Consider the following 22745-nt stretch of genomic DNA (forward strand, 5'->3'; position numbering starts at 1 on the left):
CAGGGGTTCTATGACTCAATATGGGGAGGGGGCTTGGCTCACTATGTGGCAGGGAGTCCCTATAGGGTGAATCAATGGCTCACAATGTGGCAGGGGGTGCCTATGGGTAATTCAATGGCTCACAATGTGGCAGGGAGGGTCTATAGGGGCAGTAGCTCAATATTTGGCAGGGAGGGGTCTATGGGGGTTTTAATGGCTCACTATGTAGCAGGGCGGTCTGGCCCTAAATGGGGAGGGGGCTTCGGCTCACTATGTGGCACAGGGATCCCTATAGGGCAAATAAATGGCTCACTATGTGGCAGGGGGTTTTATGACTCAATATGGGGAGGGGTCTTGGCTCGGTATTTGGCAGGGGGTCCCTATAGGGCAAATCAATGGCTCACAATGTGGCAGGGGGGTCCGGTCCCATACGGGGAGGGGGCTTTAGCTCATTATTTGGCAGAGGGGTCCCTTTAGGGCAAATTAATGGCTCACAATGTGGCAGGGGGGCTCCCGATGGGCTGAACAAATGGCTCACTATGTGGCATGGGGTCTGGTCCCATATAGGGAGGGGACTTTGGCTCAGTATTTGGCACGGGGGTCCCCATTGACTATATCAATGGCTCACTTTATGGCAGGAGGGGGGGGGGCTTTGGCTCAGTATTTGGCAGGGGGGTCCCTATAGGATAAATTAATGGCTCACAATCTGGTGAGGGTGTTTGGGATCACTTTGTGGCAGGAATTCTCTATAGGGTGATTGAGCGGCTCACTATATGGCAGGGCCTAAGATCACTATTTGGCAAGGCCTCGCCCCAGGGCTGAGCGATGGCTCACTATTTGGCAGCGACTCATTGCCCCCCCTCCCCCATCGCCATGGGGATGAACTGGGATGGGACTGGTTTATACTGGGAGGGGACTGGGACAAACTGGTTTGAACTGGGCCATCTCTTTATTGAACACCGGAAGAAGCGGAGCCGAACCCGGAAGTGCTCGCGCCGAACCCGGAAGTGTTCGCACTGAACCCGGAAGTGCTCGCGCCGAACGGGGGAAAGGGGGAGCGGCCACCCCGCAGGGAGGGGGCGTGGCCAGCAGCAGCCGCAGCAGCAGCCAATCAGCTGAAGGTGACGTCAACGCCGGGGAGGAGCTCGGCCAGCTGGGCGGGGCCGCCGGGGGCGGAGCCCAGCGGGGTCTCAGCCAATCCCAGCTGGGCCAGGCGGGGCCAGGCAGCCAATGGGGCCAGGGCGGAGGCGTGGCCAATGGCTGGGGGCGGGGCCTGGTCAGACAGCGCCCCCCAGAGGGGGAAATGCCCGCCCAGAATGGACCAGTATGGACCAGTATGGAGCCGCAGGCTGCCCGGTGGCCTCCCAGTCCCTCCCAGTTCATCCCAGTAACCCCCCAGTTCATCCCAGTTACCCCCAGTCCCCTCCCAGTTCCATCCCAGTAACTCCCAGTCCCTCCCAGTTCCCTCCCAGTCCCTCCCAGTAACCCCCCAGTTCAAACCAGTGACCCCCCCCAGTATAAACCAGTATGGCCCAGTAACCTCCCAGTCCCTCCCAGTATCCCCCAGTACAGCCCAGTGACCCTCCCAGTTCACTCCCAGTCCCTCCCACTTCCATCCCAGTATAACCCGGCCCTTCCCAGTCCCCTCCCAGTATAAACCAGTATAAACCAGTATAAACCAGTTCCGTACGGTTCCGGTCCAGCCGCAGCAGCCGCAGGCGGGGCAGGGGCGGGGCCACGCCCACCTCGGTCACGTGGTTGTCGGAGAGATCCAGTTCCTGCAAACTGGGAGTGACTGGGAGGGAACTGGGAGGGGACTGGGAGGTGTTACTGGTTTGAACTGGTTTTTACTGGTTGTTACTGGTTTCTCACCCTCAGCCTCCTCAGCGCCCCCAGTGCCGCCGGCAGCGCCCTCAGCTCGTTCCCGGCCAGCTCCAGACGGGTCAGGGCGGCCACGCGCTCCAGGAAGGGGACACTGGTCAGCCCCTAAACCAGTACAAACCAGTATAAACCAGTATAAACCAGTATGGATCAATATACACAAGTATAAACCAATAAAACGGCTATAAACCAGTATAAACCAGTATAAACCAGTATAGCCCAGCTCCAGACGGGTCAGGGCGGCCACGCGCTCCAGGAAGGGGACACTGGTCAGCCCCTAAACCAGTACAAACCAGTATGGACCAGTACAAACCAGTATAAACCACTATAAACCAGTATAAACCAGTATAAACCAATAAAACAGCTATAAACCAGTATAAACCAGTATAAACCAGTATAGCCCAGCTCCAGACGGGTCAGGGCGGCCACGCGCTCCAGGAAGGGGACACTGGTCAGCCCCTAAACCAGTACAAACCAGTATAAACCAGTATGGACCAGTATGGACCAGTATAAACCAGTATAAACCAATAAAACAGCTATAAACCAGTATAAACCAGTATAAACCAGTATGGACCAGCTCCAGACGGGTCAGGGCGGCCACGCGCTCCAGGAAGGGGACACTGGTCAGCCCCTAAACCAGTACAAACCAGTATGGACCAGTACAAACCAGTATAAACCACTATAAACCAGTATAAACCAGTATAAACCAATAAAACAGCTATAAACCAGTATAAACCAGTATAAACCAGTATAGCCCAGCTCCAGACGGGTCAGGGCGGCCACGCGCTCCAGGAAGGGGACACTGGTCAGCCCCTAAACCAGTACAAACCAGTATAAACCAGTATGGACCAGTATGGACCAGTATAAACCAGTATAAACCAATAAAACAGCTATAAACCAGTATAAACCAGTATAAACCAGTATGGACCAGCTCCAGACGGGTCAGGGCGGCCACGCGCTCCAGGAAGGGGACACTGGTCAGCCCCTAAACCAGTACAAACCAGTATAAACCAGTATGGACCAGTATGGATCAATATACACAAGTATAAACCAATAAAACGGCTATAAACCAGTATAAACCAGTATAGACCAGTATAAACCAGTATAGCCCAGCTCCAGACTGGTCAGGGCGGCCACGCGCTCCAGGAAGGGGACACTGGTCAGCCCCTAAACCAGTACAAACCAGTATGGACCAGTACAAACCAGTATAAACCACTATAAACCAGTATAAACCAATAAAACAGCTATAAACCAGTATAAACCAGTATAAACCAGTATAGCCCAGCTCCAGACGGGTCAGGGCGGCCACGCGCTCCAGGAAGGGGACACTGGTCAGCCCCTAAACCAGTACAAACCAGTATAAACCAGTATGGACCAGTATAAACCAGTATAAACCAATATAAACTGCTATAAACCAGTATAAACCAGTACAAACCAGTATAAACCAGTATAAGCTACCAAAACCTGCTAAAAACCCTCCTAAACCAGTATGGACCAGTATAAACCAGTACAGACCAGTATAAACCAATATAAGTGCTAAAAGCCAATATAAACCAGTATAAACCAGTATAAACCAGTACGGACCAGTATGGACCAGTATAAACCAGTATAAACCAGTATAAACCAATATAAAGCCCTATAAACCACTAAAAATCCTCCTAAACCAGTATAAACCAGTATAAACCAGTACAGACCAGTATGAACCAATATAAATCCCTATAAACCAGTATGGACCAGTATAAACCAGTACAAACCAGTACAAACCTCTTTAATCCACTACAAACTCTCATAAACCAGTATAAACCAGTATGGACCAGTATAAACCAGTAAGAATAAAACAACCCTGCCCAAAACCCTTCTAAGCCCTAAACCAGTACAAACCAGTATAAACCAGTACAAACCAGTACCCCTAAAAGTCACCTTGAAGAGCCGCCAAACCTTTCCCAGTATAAACCAGTATAAACCAGTAACCCCAAAAGTCCCTCCCAGTAACCCCCAGAGCCTCCCGAGCACCCTCCCAGTACAAACCAGTACAAACCAGTACAAACCAGTATAACCCAGTATAACCCAGTAAGCCCCAAAACCCCTCCCAGTGGCTCCCAGAAGCCCTCCCAGTATAAACCAGTACAAACCAGTGACCCCCAAACTCCCTCCCAGTCCAAACCAGTAACCCCAGCCCCCAAACCAGTACAAACCAGTACAAACCAGTATAAACCAGTATAAACCAGTATGAAAACATCCCAAATTTCCCATTTTCCACCATTTTTAACCCTTTACCCCCCTCCCAGTTCATCCCAGTTCCCTCCCAGTGCCCTCCCAGTCCAAACCAGTAACCCCAGCCCCCAAACCAGTATAAACCAGTATAAACCAGTATAAACCAGTATAAACCAGTTACCTTGTTGCTGAGGCTCAGCCCCTCCCCTGCTCCCAGCACGGCCAGCGCGGCCTCGAAGCGGGACCGGACATCGGCCACGAACCCGGCCCGGAGCGGGTCAGCGTCCTGGGACCAGTATAAACCAGTATAAACCAGTATGGACCAGTATAAACCAGTATGGACCAGTATAAACCAGTATGGACCAGTATAAACCAGTAACAGCAGAAAAAACTGGGAAAAAATCCCATTTCTTGCCCATTTTAGAGCCCTAAATAGCCCCAGTCCCAGTTCATCCCAATCCCGGTATAAACCAGTATAAACCAGTATGAACCAGTATAAACCAGTATGGACCAGTATGGACCAGTATGGGCTGATATAAACCAGTATAAACCAGTATAAACCAGTCCAAACCAGTAACCCCCAAACCCTTTCCCATTTAGCCCCAAACCGCTCCCAGCCCAAACCAGTATAAACCAGTATAAACCAGTACAAACCAGTATAAACCAGTATGGACCAGTAACCCCAAAAACTCCCTTCTAAAATCCCAGAAATCCCTCCCAGTACAAACCAGTACAAACCACTACAAACCAGTATAAACCAGTATGGACCAGTAACCCTTCTAAAATCCCAGAAATCCCTCCCAGTACAAACCAGTACAAACCAGTATAAACCAGTATAAACCAGTATGGACCAGTAACCCTTCTAAAATCCCAGAAATCCCTCCCAGTACAAACCAGTACAAACCAGTAAGCCCCAAATCCTTCCCTGGTCATCCCCAAACCCCTCCCAGTATAAACCAGTATAAACCAGTATGGACCAGTATGGGCCAATTTAAAGCCACTCCAGTCCCTCCCAGTACAAACCAGTAACCCCAAACCCCTTCCCAGTACAAACCAGTAACCCCAAACCCCATCCCAGTATAAACCAGTAACCCCCAAATCCCTTCCCAGTACAAACCAGTAACCCCAAACCCCATCCCAGTATAAACCAGTAACCCCAAACCCCATCCCAGTATAAACCAGTAACCCCCAAACCCCTCCCATTGGTTCCCAAACCCCTCCCAGTATAAACCAGTACAAACCAGTACAAACCAGTAACCCCAAAATCCCTCCCAAGAGGCTCCCAGTAGCCCCAAACCCCTCCCAGTCCAAACCAGTCCAAACCAGTAACCCCCAAACCCTTCCCTGCTCATCCCCAAAGCCCTCCCAGTCCAAACCAGTCCAAACCAGTATAAACCAGTATAAACCAGTATAAACCAGTTACCCGCAGGCTCCCCAGGTGCTCGCGGATCTCCCGGGCTCGGCCCCGCGGCTCCAGCGCCGCCAGCAGCAGGGCCAGGGTCAGCAAACAGCCTGGAACCAGTATGGACCAGTATAAACCAGTATAAACCAGTACGGACCAGTATGGACCAGTATGGACCAGTATAAACCAGTACGGACCAGTATGGACCAGTACGGACCAGTATAAACCAGTACGGACCAGTATGGACCAGTATGGACCAGTATAAACCAGTACGGACCAGTATGGACCAGTACGGACCAGTATAAACCAGTACGGACCAGTATGGACCAGTACGGACCAGTATAAACCAGTAAAAAATCCCATTTTTTGCCCATTTTAGAGCCCTAAAAAGCCCAAATCCCAGATCATCCCAATCCCAGTATAAACCAGTATGGACCAGTATGGACCAGTATAAACCAGTACGGACCAGTACGGACCAGTATGGACCAGGGAGGTGTTTCTGGGGTATTTTTGGGGTGGTTTTGGGGGAATTTTGGGGTTTTTGGGGTGGTTTGGGGGGGATTTTTTGGGGTTTTTTGGGGTTTTTTTGGTGGCATTTTTGGGGTGATTTTGGGGTATTTTGGGGGTGATTTTGGGGGAAATTTTGGGGCATTTTTCGAGTGACTTTTGGGTATTTTTGGGGGAAATTTTGGGGTGACTTTGGGGGAATTTTGGGGTGATTTTGGGGTATTTTTAGGATGATTTTGGGGTTTGTTTGGGGGAAATTTTGGGATATTTTTGGGGTGAGTTTGGGGTATTTTTGGGGAGATTTTGGGGCATTTGGGGGGAAATTTTGGGGTGATTTTGGGAAAATTTTGGGGTATTTTTCAGGTGACTTTTGGGTATTTTTGGGGAAATTTTGGGGCATTTTTAGGATGATTTGGGGGTATTTTGGGGGGAAATTTTGGGGTATTTTTGGGGTGATTTTGGGGCACTTTTGGGGTATTTTTGGGGGTGTTTGGGGGTATTTTTGGGGTGACTTTGGGGTATTTTTGGGGCACTTTTGGGGTTGGTTTTGGGGTATTTTTAGGGTGATTTTGGGATATTATTGGGGTATTTTTGGTGGCATTTTTGGGGGAAATTTTGGGGTAATTTTGGGGCATTTTTGGGGTGACTGGGGGAAATTGTGGGGTGTTTTGGGGGTAAATTTGGGGTGAGTTTGGGGTATTTTTGGGGAAATTTTGGGGTATTTTTAGGGTTGGTTTTAGGGTATTTTTGGGGTGACTTAGGGGTATTTTTGGGGTGATTTTGGGGCATTTTGGGTTTTGGGGGGTATTTTTAGGGGTGATTTTGGGGTAATTTTGGGGTGATTTTGGGGGGTATTTTTAGGGTTGGTTTTGGGGTGTTTTTGGGGTGATTTTGGGGTATTTTGGGGGGAAATTTTGGCGTGTTTTTAGGATGATTTTGGAATATTTTTGGGGTGATTTTGGGGCACTTTTGGGGGTGTTTGGGGGGTATTTTTTGGGAAATTTTGGGGTATTTTTGGGGTGACTTTGGGGTATTTTTGGGGCACTTTTGGGGTTGGTTTTGGGGTATTTTTAGGGTGATTTTGGGATATTATTGGGGGAAATTTTGGGGTAATTTTGGGGTGTTTTTGGAGTGATTTTGGGGCACTTTTGGGGGTGTTTTGGGGAGTATTTTTAGGGTTGGTTTTGGGGTGACTTTGGGGTGATTTTGGGGTGGTTTTGGGGGGAAATTTTGGGGTGTTTTTAGGATGATTTTGGAATATTTTGGGGTGACTTTGGGGTATGTTTGGGGGAAATTTTGGGGTGTTTTTGGTGTATTTTTGGGGCAATTTCGGGGTATTTTGGGGGTGAGTTTGGGGTATTTTTGGGATGATTTTGGGGTATTTTTGGGGAAATTTTTTGGGGAAATTTTTGGGTATTTTTGGGGAAATTTTGGAGTATTTTTGGGGTGAGTTTGGGGTATTTTTGGGGGAAATTTTGGGGTATTTTTGGGGAGAAATTTTGGGGTATTTTTAAGAATGATTTTGGGGTATTTTGGGGGGAAATTTTGTGGCATTTTTGGGGTGACTGGGGGGAAATTTTGGGGTATTTTGGAGGTGGTTTTGGGGTATTTTTGGGGTGTTTTGGGGGTAATTTTGGGGTGAGTTTGGGGTATTTTGGGGGGAAATTTTGGAGTATTTTTAGGATGATTTTGGGGCATTTTTAGGATGATTTTGGGGCATTTTTGGGGTGATTTTGGGGATGTTTTGGGGTGTTCTGGGGGTAATTTTGGGGGTGTTTTAGGGGTTATTTTGGGGGTGGTTTTGGGGCACTTTTGGGGGTATTTTTAGGGGTGACTTTGGGGTATTTTTGGGGTAACTTCGGGGTATTTTTGGGGTGATTTTGGGGTGAGTTTGGGGTATTTTGGGGGGAAATTTTGGGGTATTTTTTGGGTGACTTTTGGGTATTTTTGGGGGAAATTTTGGGGTGTTTTTGGGGTAATTTTGGGGTGACTTTGGGGGTATTTTTGGGGCACTTTTGGGGTTGGTTTTGGGGTATTTTTAGGGTGATTTTGGGATATTATTGGGGGAAATTTTGGGGCGTTTTTGGGGTGACTGGGGCACTTTTGGGGGTGTTTTGGGGGGTATTTTTAGGGTTGGTTTTGGGGTGATTTTGGGGTATTTTGGGGGAAATTTTGGGGGGAAATTTTGGGGGGAAATTTTGGGGTGTTTTTAGGATGATTTTTGGAGTATTTTTGGGGTGACTTTGGGGAAAATTTTGGGGTGGTTTTGGTGTATTTTTGGGGCAATTTCGGGGTATTTTGGGGGTGAGTTTGGGGTATTTTTGGAATGATTTTGGGGTATTTTTGGGGAAATTTTGGGGTACTTTTGGGGTGCTTTTGGGGTTTTTTGGGGGTGATTCTAGGGTATTTTGGGGTGATTTTGGGTTTTTTTGGGGGAAATTTTGGGGTATTTTTGGGGAGAAATTCTGGGGTATTTTTAAGAATGATTTTGGGGTATTTTGGGGTACTTTTGGGGTGACTTTGGGGTATTTTTTGGGGAAATTTTGGAGTATTTGGGGGAAAAATTTGGGGTATTTTTGGGGTGATTTTGGGGCTCTTTTGGGGGAAATTTTGGGGTATTTTTGGGGGAAATTTTGGGGTATTTTTGGGGGGACTTTGGGGCACTTTTGGGGCTGTTTTCGGGGGCATTTTTAGGGTTGGTTTTGGGGTATTTTGGGGTGATTTAAGGGTATTTTGGGGCAGTTTTGGGGGTGCTTTGGAGGGTATTTTTTGGGGTGATTTTGGGGTATTTTTGGGAAAATTTTGGGGTATTTTTCGGGTGACTTTTGGGTCTTTTGGGGGGAAATTTTGGGGTGTTTTTGGGGTAATTTTGGGGTATTTTTGGGGGGAAAATTTGGGGTATTTTTGGGGTGAGTTTGGGGTATTTTGGGGGTGTTTTTGGGGTATTTTGGGGTTGTTTTTCAGGCTCTCACCGCGGCTCTGGGGCTCGAGCTCCAGCAGCTCCTGGCACATCTGCACCTGATCCTGCAGCACCTGAGCCTCGGCCACGCCCAGTTCCGGCCTGGGGGCGGGGCCAACCGGTGAGAAAGGGGCGGGGCTTGCCAAGAAAGGGGCGTGGCTTAACGGCATAAGGTATTGGGTGGGCGTGGCTCAAACACAGGGGCCCAGATGGCAGCTGGAGTGGGCGTGGCTCAATTTAGGGGCGTGGTTTAACCCCATAGGGAGGAACTGCAGTTTCCATGTGGGCGTGGCTTAAGAAAGGGGTGTGGCTTTGGAAAAGGGGGCGTGGCCTGTTCCCCATAGGGACAAAGAGCAGTGTCAGGTGGGCGTGGCTTAATGAGGGGCGTGGCTTAACCCATATAGGGATACATGGTAGCTCAACGTGGGTGCGGCTTAAGCAAAGGGGCGTGGCTTAAGCAAAGGGGCGTGGCTCACCAGAACAGCTCCCTCTCCACGATTGGCTCCTGCCACCAAACCTCGGCCTCACCTAGGAGAGAAAAGGGTGTGGCCATGTGATGAAAGGGCGTGGCTATAAGTGGGTGTGGCCAGAGGGGGCGTGGCCTCACCTGGCAGCAGTGTCACCTCGTGGAGGGCGGAGTCAGGTGCCCACGTGACCTCCAGGTGGGTGGAGCTCTCAGTGGGCAGGGCAGGGAGGTCACAGAGCTGATGTCACCCGTCAAGGTGTGCCAGGTGTGGTGGCCACGCCCACCCCCAAGCCCCGCCCACCCCGGCCCCACCCTCCTGCCTTCAGGGGGAGGATACCCAGGTGTGGCTGGGGCGGGGTCGCCCCTCTGCAGAGTGCCAGGGCCCGGCCAGGGTGGAGCCATCCAGGGTCGCTGTCAGCTCTGGGCACTCTGGGTTCACCTGTGGAGGGAAAAAGAACAAAGTTTTGGGTGTTTTCCCATCAAAAATGGGGAATTTTCAGCACCAAAATTGGAGGTTTTAGCAGGAAAAATGTTTGGGACACCAGGTCTACCCATTGAATTCAATGGGGATTTACAGACAACAGGTCTACCCCATTGAATTCAATGGGGATTTACAGACAACAGGTCTACCCATTGAATTCAATGGGGATTTACAGACAACAGGTCTACCCATTGAATTCAATGGGGATTTACAGACAACAGGTCTACCCCATTGAAGTCAATGGAGATTCTTGGACACCAGGTCTACCCATTGAATTCAATGGGGATTTACAGACAACAGGTCTACCCCATTGAAGTCAATGGAGATTTACAGACAACAGGTCTACCCATTGAATTCAATGGGGATTTACAGACAACAGGTCTACCCCATTGAATTCAATGGGGATTTACAGACAACAGGTCTACCCATTGAATTCAATGGGGATTTACAGACAACAGGTCTACCCATTGAATTCAATGGGGATTTACAGACAACAGGTCTACCCCATTGAAGTCAATGGAGATTCTTGGACACCAGGTCTACCCATTGAATTCAATGGGGATTTACAGACAACAGGTCTACCCCATTGAAGTCAATGGAGATTTACAGACAACAGGTCTACCCATTGAAGTCAATGGGGATTTACAGACAACAGGTCTACCCCATTGAATTCAATGGAGATTTACAGACAACAGGTCTACCCCGTTGAATTCAATGGGGATTTACAGACAACAGGTCTACCCCATTGAAGTCAATGGAGATTTACAGACAACAGGTCTACCCATTGAAGTCAATGGAGATTTACAGACAACAGGTCTACCCCGTTGAATTCAATGGGGATTTACAGACAACAGGTCTACCCCATTGAAGTCAATGGAGATTTACAGACAACAGGTCTACCCATTGAAGTCAATGGGGATTTACAGACAACAGGTCTACCCCATTGAATTCAATGGGGATTTACAGACACCAGGTCTACCCCATTGAAATCAATGGGGATCCAGGGACACCAGGTCTACCCCATTGAATTCAATGGGGATTTTGGGACACCAGGTCTACCCCATTGAAGTCAATGGGGATTTACAGACACCAGGTCTACCCCATTGAAATCAATGGGGATCCAGGGACACCAGGTCTACCCATTGAAGTGAATGGGATTTTGGGACACCAGGTCTACCCCCATTAGAGTCAATGGTATTTATGGACACCAGGTCTACCTCATTGAATTCAATGGGGATTTTGGGACACCAGGTCTACCTCATTGAATTCAATGGGATTTTGGGACACCAGGTCTACTCTGTCAAAGTAAAAGGGATTTAGGCCCACCAGTTTGGGAGAGCGCCGGGTTTTGGGTGATGCAGGTGATTTTGTGGGTACCCAGGAGATTTTGGGGGGGAGATCTCAGAGATTTTTGGGGGTAGCCAGGTGTATCCAGGTGATTTTCAAGGGGTTCCCAGGTGATTTTTGGTGGTACCCCGGTCACTTTTAAGTTTCCCAGGCAATTTTGGGGGTGTCCAGGTGATTTTGGGGAGTACCCAGGTGTATCCAGGTGACTTTTGAGGGGATCTCAGAGATTTTTGAGCATATCCAGGTGATTTTGATGGCAATCCAGATGTACCCAGGTGAGTTTTGGGGTTCCCAGGTGTCCCCACTCACCTTGACAGGCCGGGAGAAGATGACGGCCAGCGTCGCATCCTCGCGGTCCACGTGGACACAGATGACCCTCGGAGGTGGGGGAGCTGTCAGGGGACACCCCAACATTCAGGGACACCCCAACATTCAGGGGGCACCCCAACATTCAGCTGAGAGCCCCAGGGGTGGGAGGGAAGCCGGGGTTACCTCGGGAGAGGATGCAGCGCAGGTACACCCAGGCGCTTTGGTCCGTGGGGTCGGTGAACACGGCGTTCTGCACCAGCTCCAGCTCTTGGGGGAGCAAAGGGGGCACCCCAAAATCTCAGCGGGGGCAGAAGGGGCACCCCAAAATCTCAGGGGGCCACTCTAAAATCGGAATGGGGGCACCCAGGTGTGTGGGAGGTCAGGTGTACCCAGTGAAAGCAATGGGGATTGTAAGGACATCAGGTCTACCCCATTAAAGTCAATGGGGATTGTAAGGACATCAGGTCTACCCCATTAAAGTCAATGGGGATTTAGGGACATCAGGTCTACCCCATTAAAGTCAATGGAGATTCTTGGACATCAGGTCTACCCCATTAAAGTCAATGGAGATTCTTGGACACCAGGTCTACCCCATTAAAGTCAATGGGAATTCTTGGACATCAGGTCTACCCCATTAAAGTCAATGGAGATTCTTGGACACCAGGTCTACCCCATTAAAGTCAATGGGGATTCTTGGACATCAGGTCTACCCCATTAAAGTCAATGGGGATTTAGGGACACCAGGTCTACCCCATTGAAGTCAATGGGGATTTAATGACACCAGGTCTACCCCATTAAAGTCAATGGGGATTCTTGGACACCAGTCTACCCCATTAAAGTCAATGGGGATTCTTGGACACCAGTCTACCCCATTAAAGTCAATGGGAATTCTTGGACACCAGGTCTACCCCATTAAAGTCAATGGGAATTCTTGGACACCAGGTCTACCCCTATTGAACTCAATGGGGATTCTTGGACATCAGGTCTACCCCATTAAAGTCAAAGGGGATTTGGGGACACCAGGTCTACCCCTATTGAACTCAATGGGGATTCTTGGACACCAGGTCTACCCCATTAAAGTCAATGGGGATTTAGGGACACCAGGTCTACCCCATTAAAGTCAATGGGAATTCTTGGACACCAGGTCTACCCCTATTGAACTCAATGGGGATTCTTGGACATCAGGTCTACCCCATTAAAGTCAATGGGGATTTAGGGACACCAGGTCTAACTCATTAAAGTCAATGGGGATTCTTGGACACCAGGTCAACCCCTATTGAAGTCAATGAAGATTTCTGGACACCAGGTCTACCCCCATTAAAGTCAGTGGGGAATTTTGGGACATCAGGTCTACTCCATTAAAGTCAATGGGGATTTAGAGACACCAGGTCTACCCCATAAAATCAATGAAGAAATTTGGACATCAGGTCAATAGGAAACTTTGGAGACCAGGTCTACCCATTAAAGTAAATGGAGAATTAAGGACACCAGGTCTATCCCACTGAACCCAATGGGGATTTAGAGACACCAGGTCTACCCCCATTGAAGTCAATGGGATTTAAGGACACCAGGTCTACCCCATTAAAGTCAATGGGGAATTTAGGACACCAGGTCTGCCCGCTGACCCCAATGGGGATTTAGGGACAATAGGTCTGCCCCAATTGAGGTCAATGGGGATTTAGAGACACCAGGTCAACCCCTATTGAAGTCAATGAAGATTTTACAACACCAGGTCTACCCCATTAAAAATCAAAGGAGATTTAGGAATACCAAGTCTATGCCCATTAAACACAACTGGGGATTCTGGACACCAGGTCTACCCATTAAAGTCAATGGGGATTGAGAGACACCAGGTCTACCCCATTAAAGTCAATGGGGATTGAGCGACACCAGGTCTACCCCATTAAAGTCAATGGGGATTGACACCAGGTCTACCCCATTAAAGTCAATGGGGAATTTAGGGACACCAGGTCTACCCCATTAAAGTCAATGGGAATTCTTGGACATCAGGTCTACCCCATTAAAGTCAATGGGAATTGTAAGGACATCAGGTCTACCCCATTAAAGTCAATGGGGATTTTTGGATACCAGGTCTACCCCATTAAAAATCAAAGGAGATTTAGGAATACCAAGTCTATGCCCATTAAACACAATTGGGGATTCTGGACACCAGGTCTACCCCATTAAAGTCAATGGGGATTGAGCGACACCAGGTCTACTCCATTAAAGTCAATGGGGATTGACACCAGGTCTACCCCATTAAAGTCAATGGGGAATTTAGGGACACCAGGTCTACCCCTATTGAACTCAATGGGGATTTAGGGACACCAGGTCTACCCCATTAAAGTCAATGGAGATTTTTGGACACCAGGTCTACCCATTGACCCCAATGGCGCTTTAGGGACACCAGGTCTACCCCATTAAAGTCAATGGGGAATTTAGGACACCAGGTCTACCCATTAAAGTCAATGGGGATTGAGAGACACCAGGTCTACCCCATTAAAGTCAATGGGGATTCTTGGACATCAGGTCTACCCCATTAAAGTCAATGGGAATTGTAAGGACATCAGGTCTACCCCATTAAAGTCAATGGGGATTCTGGACACCAGGTCTACCCATTAAAGTCAATGGGGATTGAGAGACACCAGGTCTACCCCATTAAAGTCAATGGGGATTGAGCGACACCAGGTCTACCCCATTAAAGTCAATGGGGATTGAGCGACACCAGGTCTACCCCATTAAAGTCAATGGGAATTCTTGGACATCAGGTCTACCCCATTAAAGTCAATGGGAATTGTAAGGACATCAGGTCTACCCCATTAAAGTCAATGGGGATTCTTGGACATCAGGTCTACCCCATTAAAGTCAATGGGAATTGTAAGGACATCAGGTCTACCCCATTAAAGGCAATGGGGATTTAGGGACACCAGGTCTAACTCATTAAAGTCAATGGGGATTCTTGGACACCAGGTCAACCCCTATTGAAGTCAATGGAAATTTTGGACACCAGGTCTACCCCATTGAACCCAATGGGGATTTAGAGACACCAGGTCTACCCCATTTAAATCAATGGAGAATTTTGGACACCAGGTCTACCCCCATTGAAGTCAATAGGGATTGAGAGACACCAGGTCTACCCCATTAAAGTCAATGGGGATTTTTGGACACCAGGTCTACCCATTGACCCCACTGGCGCTTTAGGGACACCAGGTCTACCCCATTAAAGTCAATGGGGATTGACAGACACCAGCTCTACCCACCCACCCCACACCCTCTCCACGTTCACCCCTGTCAATTTTTTGGGATTTCCCCAATTTCGGGCCCTTTTCCCATGGGAATCTCTCACCTTCCTTCAGCTTTTGTGGGGGCAGCGCCCCGGCCTCGCCCTTGCCCTGGCCCCGGGTTGGTGCCAGCAGCCGCAGCCGGTGGTGCCAGGCCGAGAAGTTGGAGAAGTCGCGGCTCAGCAGGGCCCCGGCGAAGGCCAGCTCGGCCTCGGGGTCCTGCTCGGCCACCAGAGCCCGCCGGTGCTCCCAGGCATGGACTGGGAGGGCACCAGTACAAACCAGTAAGGACTGGGAGCCGCCACTGAGTCCCTAAGGCTTGTAGCAGCAGCTCCCAGTATAAACCAGTAAGGGTTCATGCACCCAAACCCATTCCCAGTGTGGTCTAGGGGCTCCCAAGTTTACCAGGTTTATACTGGGAGGGCACCAGTACAAACCAGTAAGGACTGGGAGCCACCCATGAGCCCCTGAGGGGTGTGGCAGCAGCTCCCAGTATAAACCAGTAAGCCCAGTACATCCCAGGCCCCATCCCAGTATAAACCAGTATGACCCAGTGACCTCCAACACCCCAAGAACCCCATCCCAGTATAAACCAGTCCAAACCAGTATAACTCCCAATGAGCCACCAGGTCCTCCTGGCCTGCAGGGGGCGCTCACACCCAGCCCCAATTCCCTCTCCCAGTACAAACCAGTACAAACCAGTAACTCCAGCTCTATCCCAGTACAAACCAGTGACCCCCAGCACCCTCAGGAGCCCATCCCAGTACAAACCAGTACAAACCAGTGACCCCCAGCACCCCATCCCAGTATAAACCAGTCCAAACCAGTATAACTCCCAATGAGCCACCAGGTCCTCCTGGCCTGCAGGGGGCGCTCACACCCAGCCCCAATTCCCTCTCCCAGTACAAACCAGTACAAACCAGTAACTCCAGCTCTATCCCAGTACAAACCAGTGACCCCCAGCACCCTCAGGAGCCCATCCCAGTACAAACCAGTACAAACCAGTGACCCCCAGCACCCCATCCCAGTATAAACCAGTACACACCGGTATAACTCCCAATGAGCCACCAGGTCCTCCCGGCCTGCAGGGGGCGCTCACACATTCCCTCCACTCCCTCTCCCAGTATGAACCAGTGACTCCAGCTCTATCCCAGTACAAACCAGTGACCCCCAGCACCCCTGGGAACCCATCCCAGTACAAACCAGTGACCCCCAGCACCCCATCCCAGTATAAACCAGTACACACCAGTATAACTCACAATGAGCCACCAGGTCCTCCTGGCCTGCAGGGGGCGCTCACACCCAGCCCCAATTCCCTCTCCCAGTACAAACCAGTGACCCCAGCCCAATCCCAGTATAAACCAGTGACCCCCAGCACCCCCAGGAGCCCATCCCAGTATAAACCAGTATAAACCAGTACAAACCAGTGACCCCCAGCACCCCATCCCAGTATAAACCAGTACAGACCAGTATAACTCCCAATGGGCCACCAGGTCCTCCTGGCCTGCAGGGGGCGCTCACACCCAGCCCCAATTCCCTCTCCCAGTACAAACCAGTGACCCTAGCCCAATCCCAGTATAAACCAGTACAAACCAGTGACCCTAGCACCCCATCCTAGTATAAACCAATATAACCCAATGACTCCAGCACCCCATCCCAGTATAAACCAGTATAAACCAGTCCAACTCACAGAGAGCCACCAGGTCCTCCCGGCCTGCAGGGGGTGCTCACACCCAGCCCCAATTCCCTCTCCCAGTACAAACCAGTACAAACCAGTGACCCCCAGCACCCTCAGGATCCCATCCCAGTACAAACCAGTGACCCCCAGCACCCCATCCCAGTATAAACCAGTCCAAACCAGTATAACTTACAATGAGCCACCAGGTCCTCCCGGCCTGCAGGGGGCGCCCACACCCAGCCCCAATTCCCTCTCCCAGTACAAACCAGTGACTCCAGCTCTATCCCAGTACAAACCAGTGACCCCCAGCACCCTCAGGAGCCCATCCCAGTACAAACCAGTACAAACCAGTATAAACCAGTGGCACTCACAGTTGCGGGGGTCGGCGGCCAGCAGGCGCTCGCACAGCGCCAGGTCCTCCCGGCCTGCAGGGGGCGCCCTGCCCTGGGCCAGCACCCAGCCCCGGTGGTGCCAGGCCCCGTAGGATTTGGGGTTCACCCCCAGGCACTGCCCGACGAACGCCAGCTCCGAGGGGACCCTGGAAACCGGTATGGACCAGTATAAACCAGTATGGACCAGTATGGACCAGTATGGACCGGTATGGGTGGTAAAAAACAGGGAGAAAGAGAAAAAAACCCCAGTAAAAACCAGTAAGAACCAGTATAAGAAAAAGCCATAGAGATGATTATGGACCAGTATAAACCAATAAGGACCAGTATGGACCAGTATGGACCAGTATGGACCAGTATGGGTGGGGAAAAACAGGGAAAAAAGAAAAAAAAACAGTAAAAACCAGTAAGAACCAGTATAAGAAAAAGCCATAGAGATGATAATAGACCAGTACGGACCAGTATAAACCAGTATGGACCAGTATGGACCAGTATGGACCAGTATGGGTGGTGAAAAACAGGGAAAAACAGGAAAAAAAACCATTAAAAACCAGTAAGAACCAGTATAAGAAAAACCCATAGAGATGGTTATAGACCAGTACGGACCAGTATAAACCAGTATGCACCAGTATAAACCAGTATGCACCAGTATAAACCAGTGTGGGTGGTAAAAACCAGGAAAAAAGAGAAAAAAACCCCAGTAAAAACCAGTAAGAACCAGTATAAGAAAAAGCCATAGAGATGATTATAGACCAGTATGGACCAGTACAGACCAGTATAAACCAGTATGGACCAGTATGGGTGGTAAAAAATAAGAAAAAAACAAAAAAAACCCCAGTAAAAACCAGTATAAGAAAAAGCCATAGAGATGATTATAGACCAGTACAGACCAGTATAAACCAGTATGGACCGGTATGGACCAGTATGGGTGGTAAAAAACAGGGAAAAAGAGAAAAAAAAACCCCAGTAAGAACCAGTAAGAACCAGTATAAGAAAAAGCCATAGAGATGATTATGGACCAGTATGGACCAGTACAGACCAGTATAAACCAGTATGGACCAGTATGGGTGGTAAAAAATAGGAAAAAAACAAAAAAAACCCCAGTAAAAACCAGTATAAGAAAAAGCCATAGAGATGGTTATAGACCAATACGGACCAGTATAAACCAGTATAAACCAGTATGGACCAGTATGGACCGGTATGGGTGGTAAAAACCAGGGAAAAAGAGAAAAAAACCCCAGTAAAAACCAGTAAGAACCAGTATAAGAAAAAGCCATAGAGATGATTATAGACCAGTATGGACCAGTACAGACCAGTATAAACCAGTATGGACCAGTATGGGTGGTAAAAAATAGGAAAAAAACAAAAAAAACCCCAGTAAAAACCAGTATAAGAAAAAGCCATAGAGATGGTTATAGACCAATACGGACCAGTATAAACCAGTATAAACCAGTATGGACCAGTATGGACCGGTATGGGTGGTAAAAACCAGGAAAAAAACGAAAAAAACCCCAGTAAAAACCAGTAAGAACCAGTATAAGAAAAAGCCATAGAGATGATTATGGACCAGTATAAACCAGTATGGACCAGTATGGGTGGTAAAAAATAGGAAAAAATGAAAAAAAAACCCAGTAAGAACCAGTATAGAAAAACCCATAGAGATGATTATAGACCAATATGGACCAGTATAAACCAGTATGGACCAGTATGGACCAGTATGGGTGGAAAAAAACAGGGAGAAAGAGAAAAAAACCCCAGTAAAAACCAGTAAGAACCAGTATAAGAAAAAGCCATAGAGATGGTTATAGACCAGTACGGACCAGTATAAACCAGTATGGACTAGTATGGACCAGTATAAACCAGTATGGACCAGTATGGACCAGTATAAACCAGTATAAGTGGTAAGAACCAGTCTAAACCAGTACAAACCAGTATAAACCAGTAAAAAACAGTATAAACCAGTAAAAACCAATACAAAACAGTATAAACCAGTATGGACCAGTATGGGCTGGTATAGGTGGTAAAAACCAGTATAAACCAGAAAAAACCAGTAAAAACCAGTAAGGACCAGTAAAAAAGTATAAGGCAAACCAGTATAAACCAGTATGGACCAGTATAAACCAGTACAAGTGGCAAAAAGCAGCAAAAAACCAGTAAGAACCAGTAAAAACCAGTAAAAAAGTGTCAGGCAAACCAGTATAAACCAGTATGGACCAGTATAAACCAGTATAGACCAGTACAAACCAGTATAAGTGGTAAAAAATGGAAAAAAATGGAAAAAAAACAGTACAAACCAGTATAAACCAGTACAAACCAGTATAAACCAGTATAAACCAGTATAAGGCCAACTGGTAGAGACCATTATAGACCAGTAAAAACCAGTATGGACCAGTATAGACCGGTATAAACCAGTACAACTGGTAAAAAATGGTAAAAACCAGTATAAACCAGTATAAACCAGTACAAACCAGTATAAACCAGTAAAAACCAGTACAAACCAGTAACCCCAAACCCCCTTTTAACCCTTTATTCTCCCCTCCAGACCCCTCCCAGCGCCTTCCCAGTCCAAACCAGCGCCCTCCCAGCCCAAACCAGTACAAACCAGTATAAACCAGTACAAACCAGTATAAACCAGTATAAACCAGTACGAACCAGTCTCCTCCCAGTGCTCCCAGTGCGCGGCGCCGCAGGTTCCAGCAGGTGCCCACGTCGGGATTGGCTGCCAGGATTGAGCCCGTCAGGGACAGCACCTGGGCGGGGGGGACCCCCTGGAAACCAGTATGGACCAGTATAAACCAGTATGGACCAGTATGGACCAGTATAAACCAGTACGGACCAGTATGGACCAGTATAAACCCCAGTAATTCCCAGTTCTGGTCAGGGAGAGTCCCTGGGTGGGTGGGACCCCTGTGCTGGACCAGTATGGACCAGTTCAAACCAGTATAAACCAGTAAACACCAATCCCCTCCCAGTATAAACCAGTATGGCCCAGTCACCTCCCAGTAACCCCAAACCCCATCCCAGTATAAACCAGTAACCCCAAACCCCATCCCAGTATAAACCAGTAACCCCAAACCCCCTCCCAGTATAAACCAGTAACCCCAAACCCCATCCCAGTATAAACCAGTAACCCCCAAACCCCATCCCAGTCCATCCCAGTATAAACCAGTCCCTCCCAGTCCATCCCAGTAACCCCGAATCCACTCCCAGTTCCCTCCCAGTATAAACCAGTTCCCTTTCAGTCCTTCCCAGTTCCCTCCCAGTACAAACCAGTATAAACCAGTATGGCCCAGTGACCTCCCAGTAACCCCAAACCCCATCCCAGCCTCTCCCAGTTCATCCCAGTACCTCCCAGTTCATCCCAGTCCCCTCCCAGTTCATCCCAGTCCCTCCCAGTTTGATCCCAGTATGGCCCCAGTCCCTCCCAGTCCCTCCCAGTTTGATCCCAGTATGGCCCCAGTCCCTCCCAGTTCATCCCAGTCCCTCCCAGTTCATCCCAGTTCCCTCCCAGTTCATCCCAGTCCATCCCAGTTTGATCCCAGTATGGCCCCAGTCCCTCCCAGTTCATCCCAGTCCCTCCCAGTTCATCCCAGTTCTCTCCCAGTTCATCCCAGTTCTCTCCCAGTTTGATCCCAGTATGGCCCCAGTCCCTCCCAGTTCATCCCAGTCCATCCCAGTTTGATCCCAGTCCCTCCCAGTACAAACCAGTCCCTCCCCGCCCCATTCCCAGTACAAAGCAGTACAAACCAGTATAAACCAGTACAAACCAGTACCCCCAGTAAGGCCTCCATGCTCTCCCGGTAGTGCCTCAGTTTCTCCTCTCGCTGCCGGCGCCGGGCGGAGTCCGGGGGGCGGAGCTTGAGCCGCCCGTGCTGGGACAAACTGGGGTGAACTGGGAGGGACTGGGATATACTGGGATGGACTGGGAACAAACTGGGAGGGACTGGGTTATACTGGGAGGGATTGGGAGGGACTGGGAGGGACTGGGAGGGACTGGGAACAAACTGGGAGCAACTGGGATGGACTGGGATGGACTGGGAGAGACTGGGAGGGACTGGGATATACTGGGATGGATTGGGGTGGACTGGGATGGACTGGGATGGACTGGGACAAACTGGGAGCAACTGGGAGGGACTGGGATGGACTGGGGTAAACTGGGATGGACTGGGATGGACTGGGAGGGACTGGGGTAAACTGGGATATACTGGGAGCGACTGGGATGGACTGGGATATACTGGGGTGAACTGGGATATACTGGGATATACTGGGATGGACTGGGACGGACTGGGATGGACTGGGACAAACTGGGGTGGACTGGGGTGGACTGGGATATACTGGGAGGGACTGGGATATACTGGGATGGACTGGGATGGACTGGGAGCGACTGGGACAAACTGGGATGGACTGGGAGCAACTGGGATGGACTGGGAGTGACTGGGATGGACTGGGAGCAACTGGGAGCAACTGGGATGGACTGGGATGGACTGGGAATGGACTGGGAGGGACTGGGACAAACTGGGATGGACTGGGACAAACTGGGACGGACTGGGACAAACTGGGATATACTGGGATGGACTAGGACATACTGGGATGGACTGGGACAGACTGGGGTGAACTGGGATGGACTGGGAGCAACTGGGAGGGACCGGGATCAAACTGGGATGGACTGGGATAAACTGGGATTGGATTGGGAGGGGACTGGGCCATAATGGGATAAACTGGGAGGGGACTGGGCCATACTGGGATGAACTGGGAGGGACTGGGATTGCACTGCTTTGTACTGGGAGGGAACTGGGAGGGAACTGGGAGGGACTGGGGCCATACTGGGATGAACTGGAATGGACCGGACTGAACTGGGAGATCACTGGAAGGTTACTGGGATGAACTGGGAGGGAACTGGGAGGGACTGGGACGTTAGTGGGATGGACCGGGCCATACTGGGCTGAACTGGGATGGACTGAGATTAGACAGGGATGAACTGGGAGGGAACTGGTTTATACTGGGAGGGACTGGGAGGGAACTGGTTTATACTGGGAAGGACTGGGAAGTTACTGGGCCATACTGGGATGAACTGGGAGGTCACTGGGATGGACTGGGAGGGAACTGGGAGGGACTGGGAGGGGACTGGGCCATACTGGGCCATACTGGGGCCGAACTGGGCGCTCCGGGCCCGGCCGGTTCCATTCCCGCCCCGGGGGGAGACCAGGGAGGGGCGGGGTTCGGGCCCGGCCGGTTCCATTCCCGCAGGATGAGGGGGGGGGGGAGCGGGGGGCAGCCGTTCCCTCACCATTTCCTCAGCTGGGCGCGGGGGGATCCGGGACCTGCGGGCGACACCGGAGCTCAGAGCGGTCCCGGCGGATCTCAGCAGATCCCGGGGCCTTCCCGGTGATGCCGATGCCGGTGGGATTTCCCTCCCCGCCCCTTCCCGCCATCCCGGTACTCACCGGAGAAGCGGCGGCGGCGGCTGCTGGGGGCGGCGCGGGGGCTGCCGGGAATGGCGGTGCCGCGGGGCATGCTGGGATATACCGAGGCACGAAGCGGCCGCGCCCCATTGTCTTTGCGGCGCCGCGGGGCATGATGGGATATACCGAGGCGAGCAGCGCGGCGCCATGTTGTCGCGGGTGCTCGCTTTACGGCGGTGTGGCGTAAGGACGGTTTCGGGACGGGAGAACTTCTGGAAACGGCTGGAAAACGGCGAAAAACACCCGGGAACAGCTGGAAAAGGCTCCACCCACTCTATCCTGGGCATGGCCGGCGCACTCGGCCACTCCATGGTGGAAAGGTCTCAATGACCACTGGACAGCAGGAGGACAGAAGGTCTCATACATCTCATACATGATGCAGAAATTCCA

The 22745-nt window shown here is 50.1% G+C and overlaps 1 protein-coding gene across 1 annotated transcript; it reads right to left on the minus strand.

The window, feature by feature from the left end:
• Window positions 1-909: 909 nt before the first annotated feature.
• On the minus strand, window positions 910-22452 carry RABGGTA (Rab geranylgeranyltransferase subunit alpha). Its single transcript, XM_071455650.1, has 17 exons — window positions 22338-22452; window positions 22181-22214; window positions 20667-20765; window positions 19546-19661; window positions 16876-17042; window positions 14892-15086; window positions 11729-11812; window positions 11546-11628; window positions 9746-9847; window positions 9550-9646; window positions 9419-9470; window positions 8956-9044; window positions 5498-5586; window positions 4256-4360; window positions 1852-1965; window positions 1670-1757; window positions 910-1239 (listed from the first exon to the last, which is right to left on the minus strand). Exons 2-17 carry the CDS (start codon window positions 22181-22183, stop codon window positions 1091-1093), a joined length of 1632 nt encoding a protein of 543 aa, XP_071311751.1. The 5' UTR covers window positions 22184-22214; window positions 22338-22452; the 3' UTR covers window positions 910-1090.
• Window positions 22453-22745: the final 293 nt, after the last annotated feature.

Source organism: Agelaius tricolor, unplaced genomic scaffold (genome assembly GCF_023055355.1).
Source record: "Agelaius tricolor isolate 1412-34295 unplaced genomic scaffold, bAgeTri1.0.p SCAF_51, whole genome shotgun sequence".
Lineage (NCBI taxonomy): Eukaryota > Metazoa > Chordata > Aves > Passeriformes > Icteridae > Agelaius > Agelaius tricolor.